This window comes from Chaetura pelagica, unplaced genomic scaffold (assembly GCF_000747805.2).
Source record: "Chaetura pelagica isolate M959 unplaced genomic scaffold, ChaPel_1.0 scaffold71, whole genome shotgun sequence".
Taxonomy (NCBI): domain Eukaryota; kingdom Metazoa; phylum Chordata; class Aves; order Apodiformes; family Apodidae; genus Chaetura; species Chaetura pelagica.
In genome coordinates, this window is record NW_009952435.1 from 1,572,285 (window position 1) to 1,587,238 (window position 14,954).

A 14,954-nucleotide genomic window follows, 5' to 3' on the forward strand; every position below is an offset into this window, starting at 1 on the left:
TTTCGCGTGCGGGGTCTGTGAGGACGGTGAGGCGGGAGTGTTGCCGAACTCCTGGAGCGTGCGGGTTAAATGAGCCTCTGCTGCGGAAACTTAGCGACTCTGCCTTTCGAGCACAGGGAGAAAGAGGTGACGTGTGCTTGCTTAGGTAGTTCGCAAGACAGGTAGTTCGGCTCTGCTTGCGGAAATGTGCTTGTTGTTCGCAGAAATGTGCGCACCGGTAGGTGATTCTGTGATTCTATTGGCGAACAAACCGAAACAACGAAACGACGGCACTTCAGGCTGAGGAAAAGGTTAATGAAATCGCTGTGCGTGCAGTCAGAGGAAAAGGACTTAGTTGGCTGATTGCTGTTCTGGACTCTGCTGTGTTTTGGGCAGCTCCATGTAATTCGGGATGCGTCCGTCCCCTTCACATGTTGTCACTTGACAGGAGAAATAACCAAGTGTTCTGTTTTCTTCGTGCACCTGCCTTCGTAAATCCCAGCTCCCCCGAGTTCCCTGTGGTGCTCGCGGGGAGCCAAAGGTGCCCGGTCCGTGTCCAGAGCCCTGCGATTTATAAGACCTGGCAGGAGCGGGGGAGGAGGAGGGATGCAGCACCAGGCTGTTGTTTGCCTTTTGCATGAACTACCGAGACAGGTTGCATATCGTTTGAGATGTTGCATCGGTGGGGGAGAGGGGGCGGAAAGAAGTGCAGAAGCTGAAGTGTTTCCTAATCCTTCTCTTCCTAGGGACTGTGGATCTGTGAATCGCTTCCCTCCGATGTGAGTGCAGTGTCCCCTGTGGGATGCAGTAGGTGATGCCCAGTTCTACTGCAATGGCAATTGGAGCTCTCTCTAGTTCTCTTCTCGTAACCTGCTGCCTCATGGTTGCCCTCTGTAGCTCTACCATACCTGTACAAAAACTGGCCAAGGCTCAAGACAAACAGGAGATAAAAGCAAGCCAGGAAAAGAGGGATCACACATCTACAAGGGATAGCCAGACAGGCCCAGGGAAAATGAGTGAGATCGGCAGGAGCGGGAGGGAGGAGGGCAGCAGGGACTGGAAGAGCAAAGGTAACAGGAACTACTCGAACAAGGAGTCTTGGACTAAGCAAAAGCAGGCTTGGAACAGCCAGGGGACGAGCAGTAAATCTGGGAGCGTCCAAGTGCAAGAGCAAAGGGATGCCGCTCCCGAGGAACCTCAGGTGGCCGAAGATCTGGACCTCCCAGAAGCTGTTGCCAGCGTCACTCCCGAGCCCCCAGAGGAGTACGCCTACCCGGACTACCGTGGGAAGGGCTGCGTGGACGAGAGCGGCTTCGTCTACGCCATCGGGGAGAAGTTCGCGCCGGGCCCCTCCGCCTGCCCCTGCCTCTGCACCGAGGAGGGCCCGCTGTGCATCCAGCCCGAGTGCCCCCGGATCCACCCGCGCTGCGTCCATGTGGACACCACGCAGTGCTGCCCGCAGTGCAAGGAGAGGAAGAACTACTGCGAGTTTCGAGGGAAAACCTACCAAACCCTGGAGGAGTTCATGGTAAGGGCTGAAGCCAAAAGGGATTCTGCAAGACCTCCTGTCAGCTAAAGGGGTGTTATGTTCCTGAAGTGCTGTCTCATAGGGTGTTCTGGGTCTCCCCCTCCCCTTTTCATTGCCGCGTTAATACTTTAATTGTAAAGTATTCCCCTTAAACATGACCTTTCTTGCTCTATGATGCTATAACATTTTCAAATGAGGGGACTGATTTTCACTAATTCCTTTGGTATTTACAGTAAAAAATGTTATTTGAAGGGATGCTACTTGGGTGGTGATATGGACTTTGTGAGAATTTCCAGACTTATATTTACTTCCTCAGTTAACTGTTATCTGTGAAACTTACACCTTGCAGGGATCCAGCAGGGTTTTGTGGGCTGACTTCTATTCCTAGTAACCAGTCTGTGATGATACCTTTTGCTGTTTAAACTGTGCTGCCACGGTTGCATAATGTTTTCTTTCTGAGAATGACTGTGGGCCCTCCTGTTAATAATAGCATGGTTTGCAGTCTGAATTACAGTGATGCCTAAACAATGGACTGGAAAAAGCTTTAGGTTTAGGGGAAATCATTTTAGAGGAGAGCCTTTTTAGTACCACTGTGCAAGGTCATTATCATTGAAAATGCAACTTACTACAGTGCACTGAACAGTTTTGGAGTTAACATCAATTCCCTGGTTGCTTACCTTGCCTTTTTCTCTGTAGATTTTATTGTGGCTGAGATCTGTGAGCAGGCTCTAAGAATTTGCTTGCAAATGACTGTTAGGTATGGAACTGATTCAAAACCCATTTCTGAACACACTTGAGATTTTTGAGTTGAATGCATTGAGGGAGTACAAGTCCAGTTCAGGATGCTGACAGCTGGAGCTCCTCTCAGGGTGAAGAAAAAGAAAATGTATTTATGAAGGTTGTAAATAAGTTGCCACATTGGCTGTCTGTGGTATTTTTGTGTTCTTGGAAATATAACCTAGTGCATAATGTATTTTCACATTCTTCAACTTAATGAAAAATAGACACATAAAGAAAGAAGCAGAGTTACTCTCTCTGGGGTAAATCACAGTGTTTCCCCTTGCTCTCTTTAGGCAGTAATGTGTAAATCACTAGTGATTTTCATAGTGTGGCTGGAAGCATCATACCGTTCTCCCTGTTTCCATGTCACCCTCAAGGTTTGCATTCATCTTCAGGGTGGCAGTTTTCTGCTTTAAAAGGAAGAAGGTACTTTTTAACAGTGGCTAGTTGGCATGACCTTTTTGGAAATGGATTGTGAGATCCTTCCTTTTTCAGAGAAGTTAATTCTGAGGGCTGGCCAAAACAGATGCTTCTGCACACAGTTTCTGTAGGTCTCTGTATCAAAGTTTTAAAGGCTTCTTCCCTCACGCTCTTTTGACGAGTTGCATTTCTTTGGTTTTATATATTGGTGGTGTATGGATGGCTGTAAAGCAAGGCTGAAGTACCTTAGTGTGGTAAGTGTGTAAGAAGAGGATGAAAGCATAGGGCCCCTAGTTACATTGGAACGTGGCTGACAGTCTTGGTAAAAAGAGAATTCTGAATGGTGACATTTACAGAAATGTTCTGAAAAGACTTTGACTCTCAACTTTCTTTTTAACCCCATTGAGCCCTTAGCCCTTGTGCTGAAACTTTCCTCTAGTGAAACATCAGTTCCTTTCCTGCTTTGTGTTAGACAGCTTTGGAAACATGAGTGAGGAGGGAAGCCTGCTCCAGGTGGGCAAGGAAAGTTACCAAGTTAGGCAGTGGAACTGCAGCCTGTTTGTTCATTTTCATTAGAGTTTCAATGTTGGTTCCAATCTTGTGAGCAGAAAGGTGTAAATGCAGCTGTTTGCCCGTGCCACTGCAGTCAGTGGAGATGTCCGTCAAGGAGTGGCACAGATACAGTCAGATTGCTGCTGCTCAGTGGAAGCAAGTGCAAGTGCAAGTCATTGCACATGATTTCAAAGGTCATTTTCCAAGTTTAAAGTTGGTGGTCTTAGAGAGGTTACTAATATGCAATCTCTTGCTAGGATTAGGGAAGGAGTTACAGGTGGATAGTGACCTGTTTTTTTCTCTGTGTCTGTACCTACTATTTGTGGCAAAGACTACCAGTGGAAGAAAAAGCTGACCTCCCACCTAATGTTTAAGTGATGTTATCTGCACAAAGATTTATACATAGATGCATAAATATGCATGCAAGTTTGGCAGTTTGCTTATATGAAATTCATAAATGGCTTGGTATGACAAAAAATTGCCTTGACCTGAGCCAGTGCTAACTCAGAGGCTGAGTGAGTCAGGGAATGGGAGGTTTGATGCATTTCTTCTTCAATTCACAGTCCTTCCTGCAGGCTTCACCTGTGTTTATATATGCATGTGGTTTTTTGTTTTCAAAAAAAGACATGGATGTCTATACAAAAATGAACACAGGTGCAGGGGAAGGATGAGGTGTCATAAAGCTGTTTCCATCAACACCACTCTACTGTCCTGAGGATATCATGAGGCAGGATGGCAGAGGGATCACAGTATCCATTCAGGTGTAACTGGGAGCAGAAGCCTTAGTTGGTGAAATGCAATGAGGATAAAATCCTGCACTGGAACTGGAAGTTGCTGAGCTCCACTAGATGTTTTTCAGTCTTACAGTAAGATTTGAAAATACAGGCTGACTTATAAAGTAATACAGTAAATATACAGTAAAGTAATACAACAATGTGAAGCCTTACAAGGACCATTCAGGAGTGTAATATGATTTAGTAAAGACCTACATTTTTTTTGAAAGTTATTGCTTTGCATGTTTTATTTGGATTTCTGTCCTACCAACATTTATGTTTATTTGTGAATAGCTTAGAAATCTGAAAGACAACAAACCCAAATGTTTTGTTAAACACCTGTGGTATTTTGAAGACATAGATAAGTAAAACCAAAACATATATGTGTATTCTTCTCAATCTGACCCCATTCATGTTCTCAGTTGTGCAAGTGGCAAGGAAGTGCTAATAAAAATTCCAGTACAATAGCAGATCAGTTTGGGATTAGGATTTGTTTTTAACTTCAGTGTTGTTAAGGCTGAAGGAACCAAATGTATATTATATGTATTTTTAGTACAGATTTTTTGTTGGTCTGTTTTTGGTTTGGTTTTGGGTTGTTTCATGTTTTAATTAAAGTTTGGCATGTGGAAAGGAGGAAGGTAAGGCTTGAATTATGTTGGACTGGAATTTCAATGCATGCAAATGATTTGTCCCTTTTTAATTATGACAGTTTATATTAAGCTGCTGGATAAACCTCCTATGCTTACTAAGCTACAGTTTTCTTCATGCCCCAATAGTGGGAAATCTACCTGTTTACACAATGGTGTGGGTTTTATGTCTGCAAGTCCATTTATACATCTGCTCATAAACTTCCATTTAAACAATTTTAAACAAGGTGGGGATTTTTGCCATCTGTGCTCATTATCTACAGGTTTTATGCTGCCTGGTGAATACTTAAGACTTCTGTTCCTCTTGTTGTCTTCCCACAGTTTTTGCATAGGCAGAACTGTGGCTGCTGTAGACTTACTGGCTTCATCCATAGACCACAGAGGCATGGTATCTTTAGTCTTCAGAGAGAGGTTGATAGGTTGTATTATTTCCAGTCCAGCCTGGTTATGTCAGATGCATGAAACATGACTGCTCCTGGGCAGGTTGTTTCCCACATGAACAAGTGGGATGCTCATTGCATTTGCTGCCACAAGGAACTGCACTGCAGGGAATGCACTTGTGTTAGAGAAGTAGAAGAGAGGAAATGAAGGACCAAATGTGTCTTTTCATTCTGAATGTTTAGCTGTTGTTACATATATGCACCGTCTTATTGTTTCTCTAGTGATAATAATGTCTCCACGTACTAAGCTGCTGTTAAGGTGTTAAGAAGTGGGGTTTTTCTACAGTTCTTGCTGCATCCTGATGATAGATAGAAAGCAATACACTACTGTTTAGTCCAAAGATAACAGCTAAAGGTTGACACTAATACCATTTCAGCAGCCACTGTGGTGACAGAGGTTCACTTAAGTGCCTGAAAAGAGCTTTGTAGAAATAAGCACATGGAGACCTTCCTTAACTCTGCCACCATTACTCATGTTGGTGGGTTGTACTGACAGTAGTACTTCTTAAAGGTGTAGTATAGTTATTCCCCTGAAATCCCATGTTCTTTTGTTATACAGGAAGGGTATTTGTGACTGCAGTATCACATTAACAGTATCCTGTGTTTATGAAAGATGTAGTCTTCAAGTGTATGTACTGTGTAGGATGGAAATGCATTATTCTGAAACATCATTATTAGATAAATACTAGATCAGTTTTGTTGCTCATTCAATAGTATTTTCAATGCTTTATTAAATGGCTTCTTGTTCTAGAGATTTTAGGCTTCTGTCAAATCTGAAATTCTAGTAAACAACCTACTTAATTAGAATATATTTAAATTTTAGAGATGAGAGATTTTAAGAATACCATCTGTGTGCTGTCTTGTTTCTGATTATCATCAGATACTCCAGTTTTTCATTACTTCTAATATTGAATGGCACAGCTACTAAGTGGAGTCCTGGGAGGGGGAATAGATGTTGTTGTAGTTACTGGTCTTGTTGAACTGTGATCACTGGCAAATTTGCATCATTTTCAAGTGTGGTGGGTTGACCTAGCAGGATGTCAGGTGCCCCCAAAGCCACTCCATCACTCCCCTCCTAAGCTGGACAGGGGAGAGAAAATATAATGAAAGGCTCATGAATTAAGGAGAGGGAGAGATCACACAGCAATTTCTGTCATGGGCGAAAGAGACTTGATTCAGGGAAGGTTTAATTTATTACCAACAAATCAAAGTAGGATAATGAGATGTAAAAACAAATCCTAAAACCACCTTTCCCTCACCCCTGCTTTCTTCCCCAGCTTAAATTCACCCCTGATTTCTCTACCTCCTGCCCACCAGCAGTACAAGGGATGGGGAATAGGGTTGTGGTCAGTTCATCACACAAGTGTCTCTGCCACTCCTTCCTCCTCAGAGGGAGAACTTCTTACACCCTTCTCTTGCTCCAGCATGGTGTCCCTCCCATGGGAGACAGTCCTTTATGAACATCTCCAACATGAATCCTTCCCACTGGCTACGGTTCTTCACAAACTTTTCCAGCATGTGTCCTTTCCATGGGGCACAGTCCTTTAGGAACAGGTTCCTCCAGCGTGGGTCCCCTACGGGATCACAAATCCTGCCAGCAAAGCTGCTCCAGTGTGGGCTCTCTCTACACAGGGTTATAGGTCCTGCCAAGAACCTGCTCAAGCATGGGCTTCCCATGGTGTCGCAGCCTTCTTTGGGCATCCATCTGCTCTGGTGTTGGGTCCTCCACAGGCTGCAGGTGGATATCAGCTCCTCCATGGATGGGCTGCAGTGGTACAGCCTGCCTCACCATGGTCTTCAGCAGGGGCTGCAGGGGACTCTCTGCTTTGTCTCCTGGAGCATCTCCTGCCTCTGCTTCTGCACCGGTCTTGGTGTCTGCAAAGTTATTCCTCTAACACATTCTCACTCCTCTCTCCAGCTGCAGGTTGTTGTGCAGTTTTTTCCCCCTCGTTAGCTATATTATTCCAGAGATGCTACCACCATCACTACTGGACGTGACCTTAGCCAACAGCGGGTCTGTCTTGGAGCCAGGTGGCATTGGCTCTGTTGGACATGGGGAAAGCTTCTAACATTTTCTCACAGAAACCACCCAAAACCTTGCCATGCAAATCCAGTACATCAAGAGATGGCAAAAAATGTTGAAACTAATTGAAAGCTAAAGGTTTGCCTTGTTGACTGTGATCCTTGGAATGGAGTTCTAGTAGCATTCATCAAGTAGGATTAATTTAAAAAAAAATCAGTTATCTGCAAAAAGCAAGTTTTCATAACCTAGTAAGTATTATTTCTGGATATAACTCTAGAGTTACAAGTGGACTTGGCAGTTAATATACAATTAAAGAACAAAGTTCTCGTCCCAAATCTTGTAAGAAAAATCTGCAGTACTTGGCCATTAGCCTCCTTGTAGCATTTTATAAAAGTATGGTGTGGTGTTATCCTGTGTAGAGTGTAAAGCAAGAAGAAAACTGGAAGTGAGTAGCTGGCAAAGGAAGGCTGAAATAAATAATAGCAATAAATGCAGAAAGCAACACAGAAAGAGACCCTATTAAAGCTTTCTAAGCAAGAGGGGATGTGGTGAGAAGATCTGTGAGTGCAAAAGCAAATAAGAGCCCTGGCAGGTGGGAAAAAGAGGTAGCAAAGCATGGGTGAGCATTTAGTTGGAGATGGTGCTGTGCAAGCATTAGCATGTTTGAACTTAGAGGTGAGAAGGATGTGAAGAGGAAAGCAAGCAGAGAATGGATTTGAGGAAAAATGTGATGAGCTGCCTAAGAGATAGGGAGAAGAAATCAGATGATGTGCAAGTTAGATGTCTGGATAATTCTTCACAAAGAATAATTTGTTTTAGAACTTGAGTTTATTCTGCTTTCATTGGAGAAGTGCAGCACATGGTTGTTTCACATGAACTGCAATCTGGAATGAAAAAGGGTCAATAAAAATTGATCCTTAAGTAGACCTGGAGTCTGCACAGATAGTGGCTTTGAAGGATCACTGATCATAGAATCATAGAATCCTAGAATGGTCTGGGTTGGAAGGGACCTCTAAAATCATCTAGTTCCAATCCCCCTGCATGGACACGGACACGGACATGGACACCTCCTACTAGACCAGGTTGCTCAAAGCCCTGTCCAACCTGCCCTTGAACACTTTGAGGGAAAGGGTATCCACGGTCTCCCTGGGCAACCTGTTCCAGTGTCTCACCACTCTTACAATAAAGAATTTCTTCTAACGTCTAACCTAAATCTACCCTGTTCCAGCTAAAAACCATTACTCCTTGTCCTATCACTACACGCCCTGGTAAAAAGCCCCTCCCCAGCTTTCTTGTAGGCCCCCTTCAGGTACTTGAAGGCAGCTGTAAGGTCTCCCTGGAGCTTTTCTTCTCCAGACTGAACAGCCCCAACTCTCTCAGACTGTCTTAATCTTTGTGGCACTCTGGACATGTTCCAACAGGTCCACATCCTCCCTGTGTTGAGGGCTCCAGAACTGCACACAGTACTCCAAGGGGGATCTCATGAGAGTGAAGGAGAGGGGGAGAATCATCTCCCTTGACCTGCTAGCCACGCTTCTTTTGATGCAGCCCAATATATGGTTGGATTTCTGGGCTGCAGGTGCACATTGCTGGCTCATGTTGAGGTTTTCATTGACCAGCACTCCCAGGTCTTTCTCCTCAAGGCTGCTCTCAATCCATTCTCCACCCAACCTGTATCTGTGCTTGGGATTGCTCCAACCCATGTGCAAGACCTTACACTTGGTCTTGTTGAACTTCATGAGGTTGGCATGGGCCCACCTCTCAAGGCTGTCATGGTGCCTCTGGATGGCTTCCCTTCCCTCCAGTGTGTCAACGACACCACAAGGCTTGGTGTTGTCAGCAAACTTGCTGAGGGTGGGCTCAATCCCACTATCCATGTCACTGACAAAGATGTTAAATGGAACTGGTCCCAGTACTAACTCTTGAGGAATGCCACTCATCACTGGTCTCCATCTGGGCAGAGAGCCATTGATCACTGCTTTCTGAGTGTCACCATCCAGCCAATTCCTTATCCACTGAGTGGCCCGTCCATTGAATCCATATCCTTCCAGTTTTCAGGCTAGGATATCATGCAGGTCAGTGTTGAATGCTTTGCACCGGTCCAGGTAGATGATGTCAGTTGCTCAGTAGCCTGATGCACAGTTACATAGGCTCATAGAGTGGTTTGCATTGAAAGGAACTTAAAGATCATCTAGTTCCACCCTGCTGCATGGGCAGGGACACTTCCTACTAGATCAGGTTGCTGATGATCATCAGGTGCTCTGGACATGGATATACCAGTGTGGTTTGTTGCAGTACAACAGTGAGATTTATAGGATATATTTTATTGCTCTTTACCGCCCTTGCTTCCATTTATCTCTGGCTGCTTATGTGGTAAGAGGATGTTAGCAATGCAGGTTCAGCACCTGGTCAGGAACAATGAAGAGAACAGCTGGAGTTGTGCATTTGGCAAATGCAGACATTTGAAAGTCTATTTTTTCTTAAGCAGAGCCTTGATGCTGTTTTGTTGAGAATTAACTTCATTGAAGTAGATAATTTAAGTAATTTATCTCATGGTGCTCCTATTCTGTAGAGTTTTTTCCAAACCAGTAATGTTTCAGTAAGTAAAAAGGATGCCCTGTATCTTGCTTCACCCCTTTCTTTGAATTCCAGTTTCTTTTCGGCAAGTTACAGGTATTACAAGAATGGTCCAAATACAATTAACCTGTGGGAAGTACCTGAATTCAAAGGTGATTTTTTTCTGCCTTTGAAAATAATACTTGCAATAAAATGTAACTGCCTGCTACTACTAAGCTTTCAAACCTTGAAAAATCGCTAGAAGGATTTCCATTAAAAGAAGTTTCGTATTTAATTTAGAAAAAAAAATTCTTCATTAAATACAATGGTTTTTTGCTATATAACGTTTTGAACCTCTAATAGAATCAAACTAGGTTTCATCTGAATTATTAACTTAATTTGGGGGAATTTCATTAGAAATGTGGTAAGGAAATTTTTGCTCTAATAATTAAGTTAAATGTCTAAAATGTTCTTGTTCCCAAGATCCCTTTGACTTTCCCATTTAGTGTGCAGGCTCAGACCAGAACCTGTGTTTTTTTCTGCTGCGGTTCTGTAGTTTTTCAGGAGCCCAGCTTCCCTCTGCATTGTTCAGCCCACAAAAAGCATTTTTTAAAGGGAGGAGGAAAAACAAATGAAGGAAAGAGCAGTGCAGATGGGAAGACAGGCATGGTACACTTGAGGAGAGCATTGAGTGGAAGAGTTAAAAGCTGACTGGATTTGTGTTCCAGGTTTCTCCCTGCGAGAAGTGTCGCTGTGAAGCCAATGGTGAAGTGCTGTGCACGGTCTCGGCGTGTCCCCAGACAGAGTGTGTGGATCCGGTGTATGAGCCCGACCAGTGCTGTCCCATCTGCAAAAATGGTAAGTGGTGGCTGCAAAACTAGGAGGGAGCCTATGTCAGAGAGATCCATGTCACTCTGTTCCGGTCTTGAAAAAGAATTCCAATGTTTTCCTTTTTCCCTAAGCAGAGATGGAGAAGATATGTGTGTGGGTGGTGTCCTCCTGGTGTGAGGAATCAGGTCTTCCCCTGACTGGGATGGACTGAATCATGACCTAGAGGGATTTTGTTACACAGGAGACAATTAGGGTGTTAATACCAGATACTTGTGTGGCTTCTAAATATAAATATTGCATGAATTCATTGTGAATATGTTTTATGTAGGCACACAAAACAGAACTCAGGCTTTTTATGTTATGCGCCTTTCAATGTGAGCAGTAAAACTTACTTTTGTTCTCCCTTCTTCTTTTTTTTTTTTTTTTCCTGAGGTCAGTCAAATGTACCTTATTGAGCTCATTTAATTTTCATAACTAAATGTATTAAACTCCCAAGTTTAATTGAATATTTTTCATAACTAAATTAGACAGAAAGTCTCTCTACTCCCAGGAAGGGCTTGCATTAGATCAAAGTCTTGGTCTTTTTAGAGGAAAAAATTACATGACACACCAGCTCATCACTGATAAAGAAGAAATGATCATTTATTAATAGAAATGAAAGCTGCAAAATCTCAAATGAAATTACATTTTAAAAGAAAAAAAGACATTTAAAAATATTCAGATAATTTGCAGCCATATATTATTTCTCTAGAATAGGTAGGTTCCATTACATTAGCTAAAACAAACTGATTAAAATTGTGGAAAAGCTAGAGGAGGAGAGAGTGTACAGCATATGCTTTCCATAAATTCAACAGTAGATGATAAGGGATAGTTAATTGCATTGGAAGAGTTTCATTTGTATGGGTATAAAAGTAATTGCTTCACATCCCTTAATTGGTTGTTAAAACCCTGAAGGAGTTTGTTCTCAGCTGTACAGCTTAAGGGTGCTCTGCTTTTGGAGATGACAACAGGCATTTAGGAATAGTTCTTGAGAAAGGCTGAATTTAGGAGCTGATGGTCTCATACCTAGACAGTCCAGAGGATCCATTAGCGCCTGCTTGATGGCAAGAGCCTTCCTTTTGGTGTACACCATGCTCAGCTACAGTTCCTGAGGTTGGAGTGACTCTTGGCAGGCAAAAGGTCTGTTTTCAGTATCAGGGATACAGTTACAAGCACAAAGCGTTTTGTCTGTGTAGTCTGTGGATCCGGATCGACTTTGCATCGGGCACGTTCTGCCACGAGCATCACCATAATGCACAGCAGTTGCCATCTCCCAGCAGTGACTTGCCTTTGGATTAAGGTGGTACAGCAGTGTGGGGCATGGCTAGACTGTTTGCATAGATCCCCTGACATTTCCCAGAACTGGGGCCTTTTGAAAAAATTATGCATAAAAAAATGCCTTAGTTGTGAGGAGGCTGCCTTCTCTCAGAACATTAGAGCTTAACTACCTGAATTGTGCCTGCAAGAAAGCAGTGGTCTTGTCGTCAGCATTTGAATTCCCAGTGTTCCTTGCATGTTTCTTGGGTATAACTGTAAGCTGGCGTCCCTGACCCAGTTTTAGACCAAGGTGACCGGAGCTGCCTGTTTCCAGTGAGCTGTACTGTCACTTCTCTGCCTGTCAGAGCACCAAAAGTGGCTTTCCTTGTTAGCTCTTAGACAAGAAAAAAAATCACATTAGCAGTAACAATAAAACCGAGATAGATCAGAAGAAGCTTAGCTTTCCTGATTTAACAGTTTTGGTATGGTATCACAAAGAAATTTCTCCATCTGGGAAGTGTATTTAAAAACAAACAAAACAAACAAAGCAAAACAAAGCACCACCACTAAAAAATAGGCTGTTTTCTTTCAGAGCTTATTTTAAAGCCTGGGACATATGCAGTTTGCAAGAAACTTGAGTGAATTGCTCGATGTTTTAATTAGATTGGAGCAAAAATCTACTGAGCAGGAAAACCTAGCCTGTCTCATCCTCTCATTTTCAAGCCAACTGGAACAAATGTGCTGTGAACGTGAGTTGGGGAAACAATCGTCATATTGTGCTTCAGGGGTGATTGTTCTAGTGACAACATCAATGATATCTTGTTAGTGGCCCAAAAAAGCTCCGGTGACGTGCAGGGAGCTCAGACGGATAACCTGAGTGATAGGAAAGTGGGAGCTCTGGAAGGCATTCAGTCATGCTCTGCAGCCCATCCTTGCTAAAGCAAGAAAGGGTCAGAGGAGAAGTTTGAGTTGTCTACATTCACTGACAGTTGTGTGCTAAAAATGCATAAAATCCAACTCAAATTTCCCTCCCTTTCCTGGCACTTCATAACAGACAACCACTTTCCCAGCTTGCCTGGGAAATCACCTGCAGATTGCTGGTGATGCGCCAACAGGGTCAGGGCTAAGCAACTACATCCTTCACTGGTAAGACTTCATACAAATTTCAGATTAAGAATTATGGAGGAGATCTAGTGAAAGCCTGCCATTATTAGGAATTATTAATTCAGTCTCTTGGCAGGTGTGAGAGACTGTGCGTTATCCCTTGTGGGAAGGAGGGAGTGTAGCTGACGTCCCCAACCCGATTCCACGAAAGTGCTGGCAACCCTTCAGGTGAGGAATGGGTAGGTTACTGTCCATCAGGCTTACACAACTGCACACTTAAGGTACAGACTTACTTTGAATGTAAGAAGTAGTGAATGGAAAACCTGCAGAGTGAAGAACAGTCTTATGTGTAGGTTTTAATAATCTGTATCACGTCCTGACTTTCAAGGAGCCTACGCACTTCCATAGCTTCAGATATTATTTTCTTATTTGTGGACTGGGAATACTTTAAATAAATACTTGCTCTGAAAAGTAGTCTGCAGAAGGGATAAAAGGTGACACCTCACTGGGAAAATCTCAGAGTAGGGGGAGTTTTCCTGTTTTTTATGTCTAAAGTCACTGCAGGGAAAGGAGGTGTTTTGTGTATATCCTATATACATGCCCCCAGGGTGGGGACAGAGGGCAATAGAGGACTGTCTTTCTTCTTGTGTGGCTTGACATGTTGAGCTTCATGCTTCTGATAACCAACGCAACAACAAGAAAAAACATCCAGAAAGTTAAATCTGACTTGAGAGAGTTGCCTTAAGTAATAGGTGCCCAATTCAGCTCTCCATCCTACTTCACAGTACTAGCAACGTAGCTCCTTCTGAGGAAGCTGTCTGTGTGCACAGAATCAGATACAAACATTTCTACAGTTTGTGTGGAGTGAAGGATAAAGATAATAGGCATACAATTCCCCTTCCATTAGGAAAAAGCTGGGCACTTGTCTCTGATTCATATGGGGCAGCAGGAGGGGGTGGTGGGTAGTACTGTAAGTGAATTATCTTGCTAGATTAAATTACCTTGGTTGTCTGTTCCACTTCTTTTTCTGGTATTATAGCCCTAATAGGCGTACGCAGCTGAATGCTGCTTTGCCTGAAGCTTGCAGCTGTGAAGCAGTCGACAGAGTTCAGGGTGGCCCTGCTCCTGCTGGTGTCTCCAGGAAGAGGCGTATTTGCTAGACCAAAAAAACATTTTGTTCCAAGGTCCCTGAGAGAATTTTATTTCATTATATGGCTGAAAGATTGCCCCAGATAAGATGAAGCTGATCCTGGTGCCTTTCTGATATTTATCTGTGTGTGCGTCAGTGTTGCTTCTCTGTCTGCAGCAGGGAGAGCTGAACTTGTGTAGATGAAGGGTCGTAGCTGCACAGTCAAAAATACAAAGTGCTGATGCCCAGAGAATCATGTGTGTCCTCAGGGCTGTAACATCCACAGGAGATGTCTTGTCTGTGCTCACTGGCCATGCAATAGGGAGACTTTACTGTGGATGTAGTTTTCAGATGCCTCCGGTGGGATGAGTCAGGACCTCATTTCATATTTGGGTTCGTAGTTACGGCTGAAATACATGCCTCATGTGGTTGAAATGGTTGTCACTAGTGCAGGCGTAACATGATGTGGCCAGAGAGGGTAAATGATGATAGTTTTGTATATCCGTTCTGTGAGGCTGACTCACTGAAACTTGCTTTAGTATCTTTATGTGCAGGTAAAATGTTTAGGCATGGGATGACTTGAGAGTGCCTCTAAATGGCAGGTGGGGACCTCCCTCTGTGTGAAGGAGCTCTTAAGGGGGGCAAAAAACCTGAGAAAGGCTGACAGAGCTGCTGTCCCCTTCTGCAACTGTTGGTACAATGAGACTTCATCTCATTCCCAGATGCAAATCTATTAAAAGATGGTACTGGTCGAGGCAGTACCGTAGCCTGTGTGAGCTGTCATCCCTCTAAAATCTAGATAGAGTGAAGTTTTTTTGGGCTGAGGGACCTGTCTGGCCATAACAAGGCTGAGAATGTTTATTCTGGGTGGATAGAGGGAAGCTGCACCTTGGCTG

The 14,954-nt window shown here is 43.5% G+C and overlaps 1 protein-coding gene across 1 annotated transcript in view; it reads left to right on the forward strand.

Annotated features, from left to right (window-relative positions):
* The first annotated feature begins 793 nt into the window (after nt 1-793).
* The window catches only part of VWC2 (von Willebrand factor C domain containing 2), a 54,997-nt gene continuing 40,836 nt past the window's right edge, over nt 794-14,954 (forward strand). The window contains exons 1-2 of the mRNA XM_010008326.1: nt 794-1,507; nt 10,427-10,556. Coding sequence (XP_010006628.1) covers nt 794-1,507; nt 10,427-10,556 — 844 coding nt within the window. The remainder of the gene's footprint in view (nt 1,508-10,426; nt 10,557-14,954) is intronic.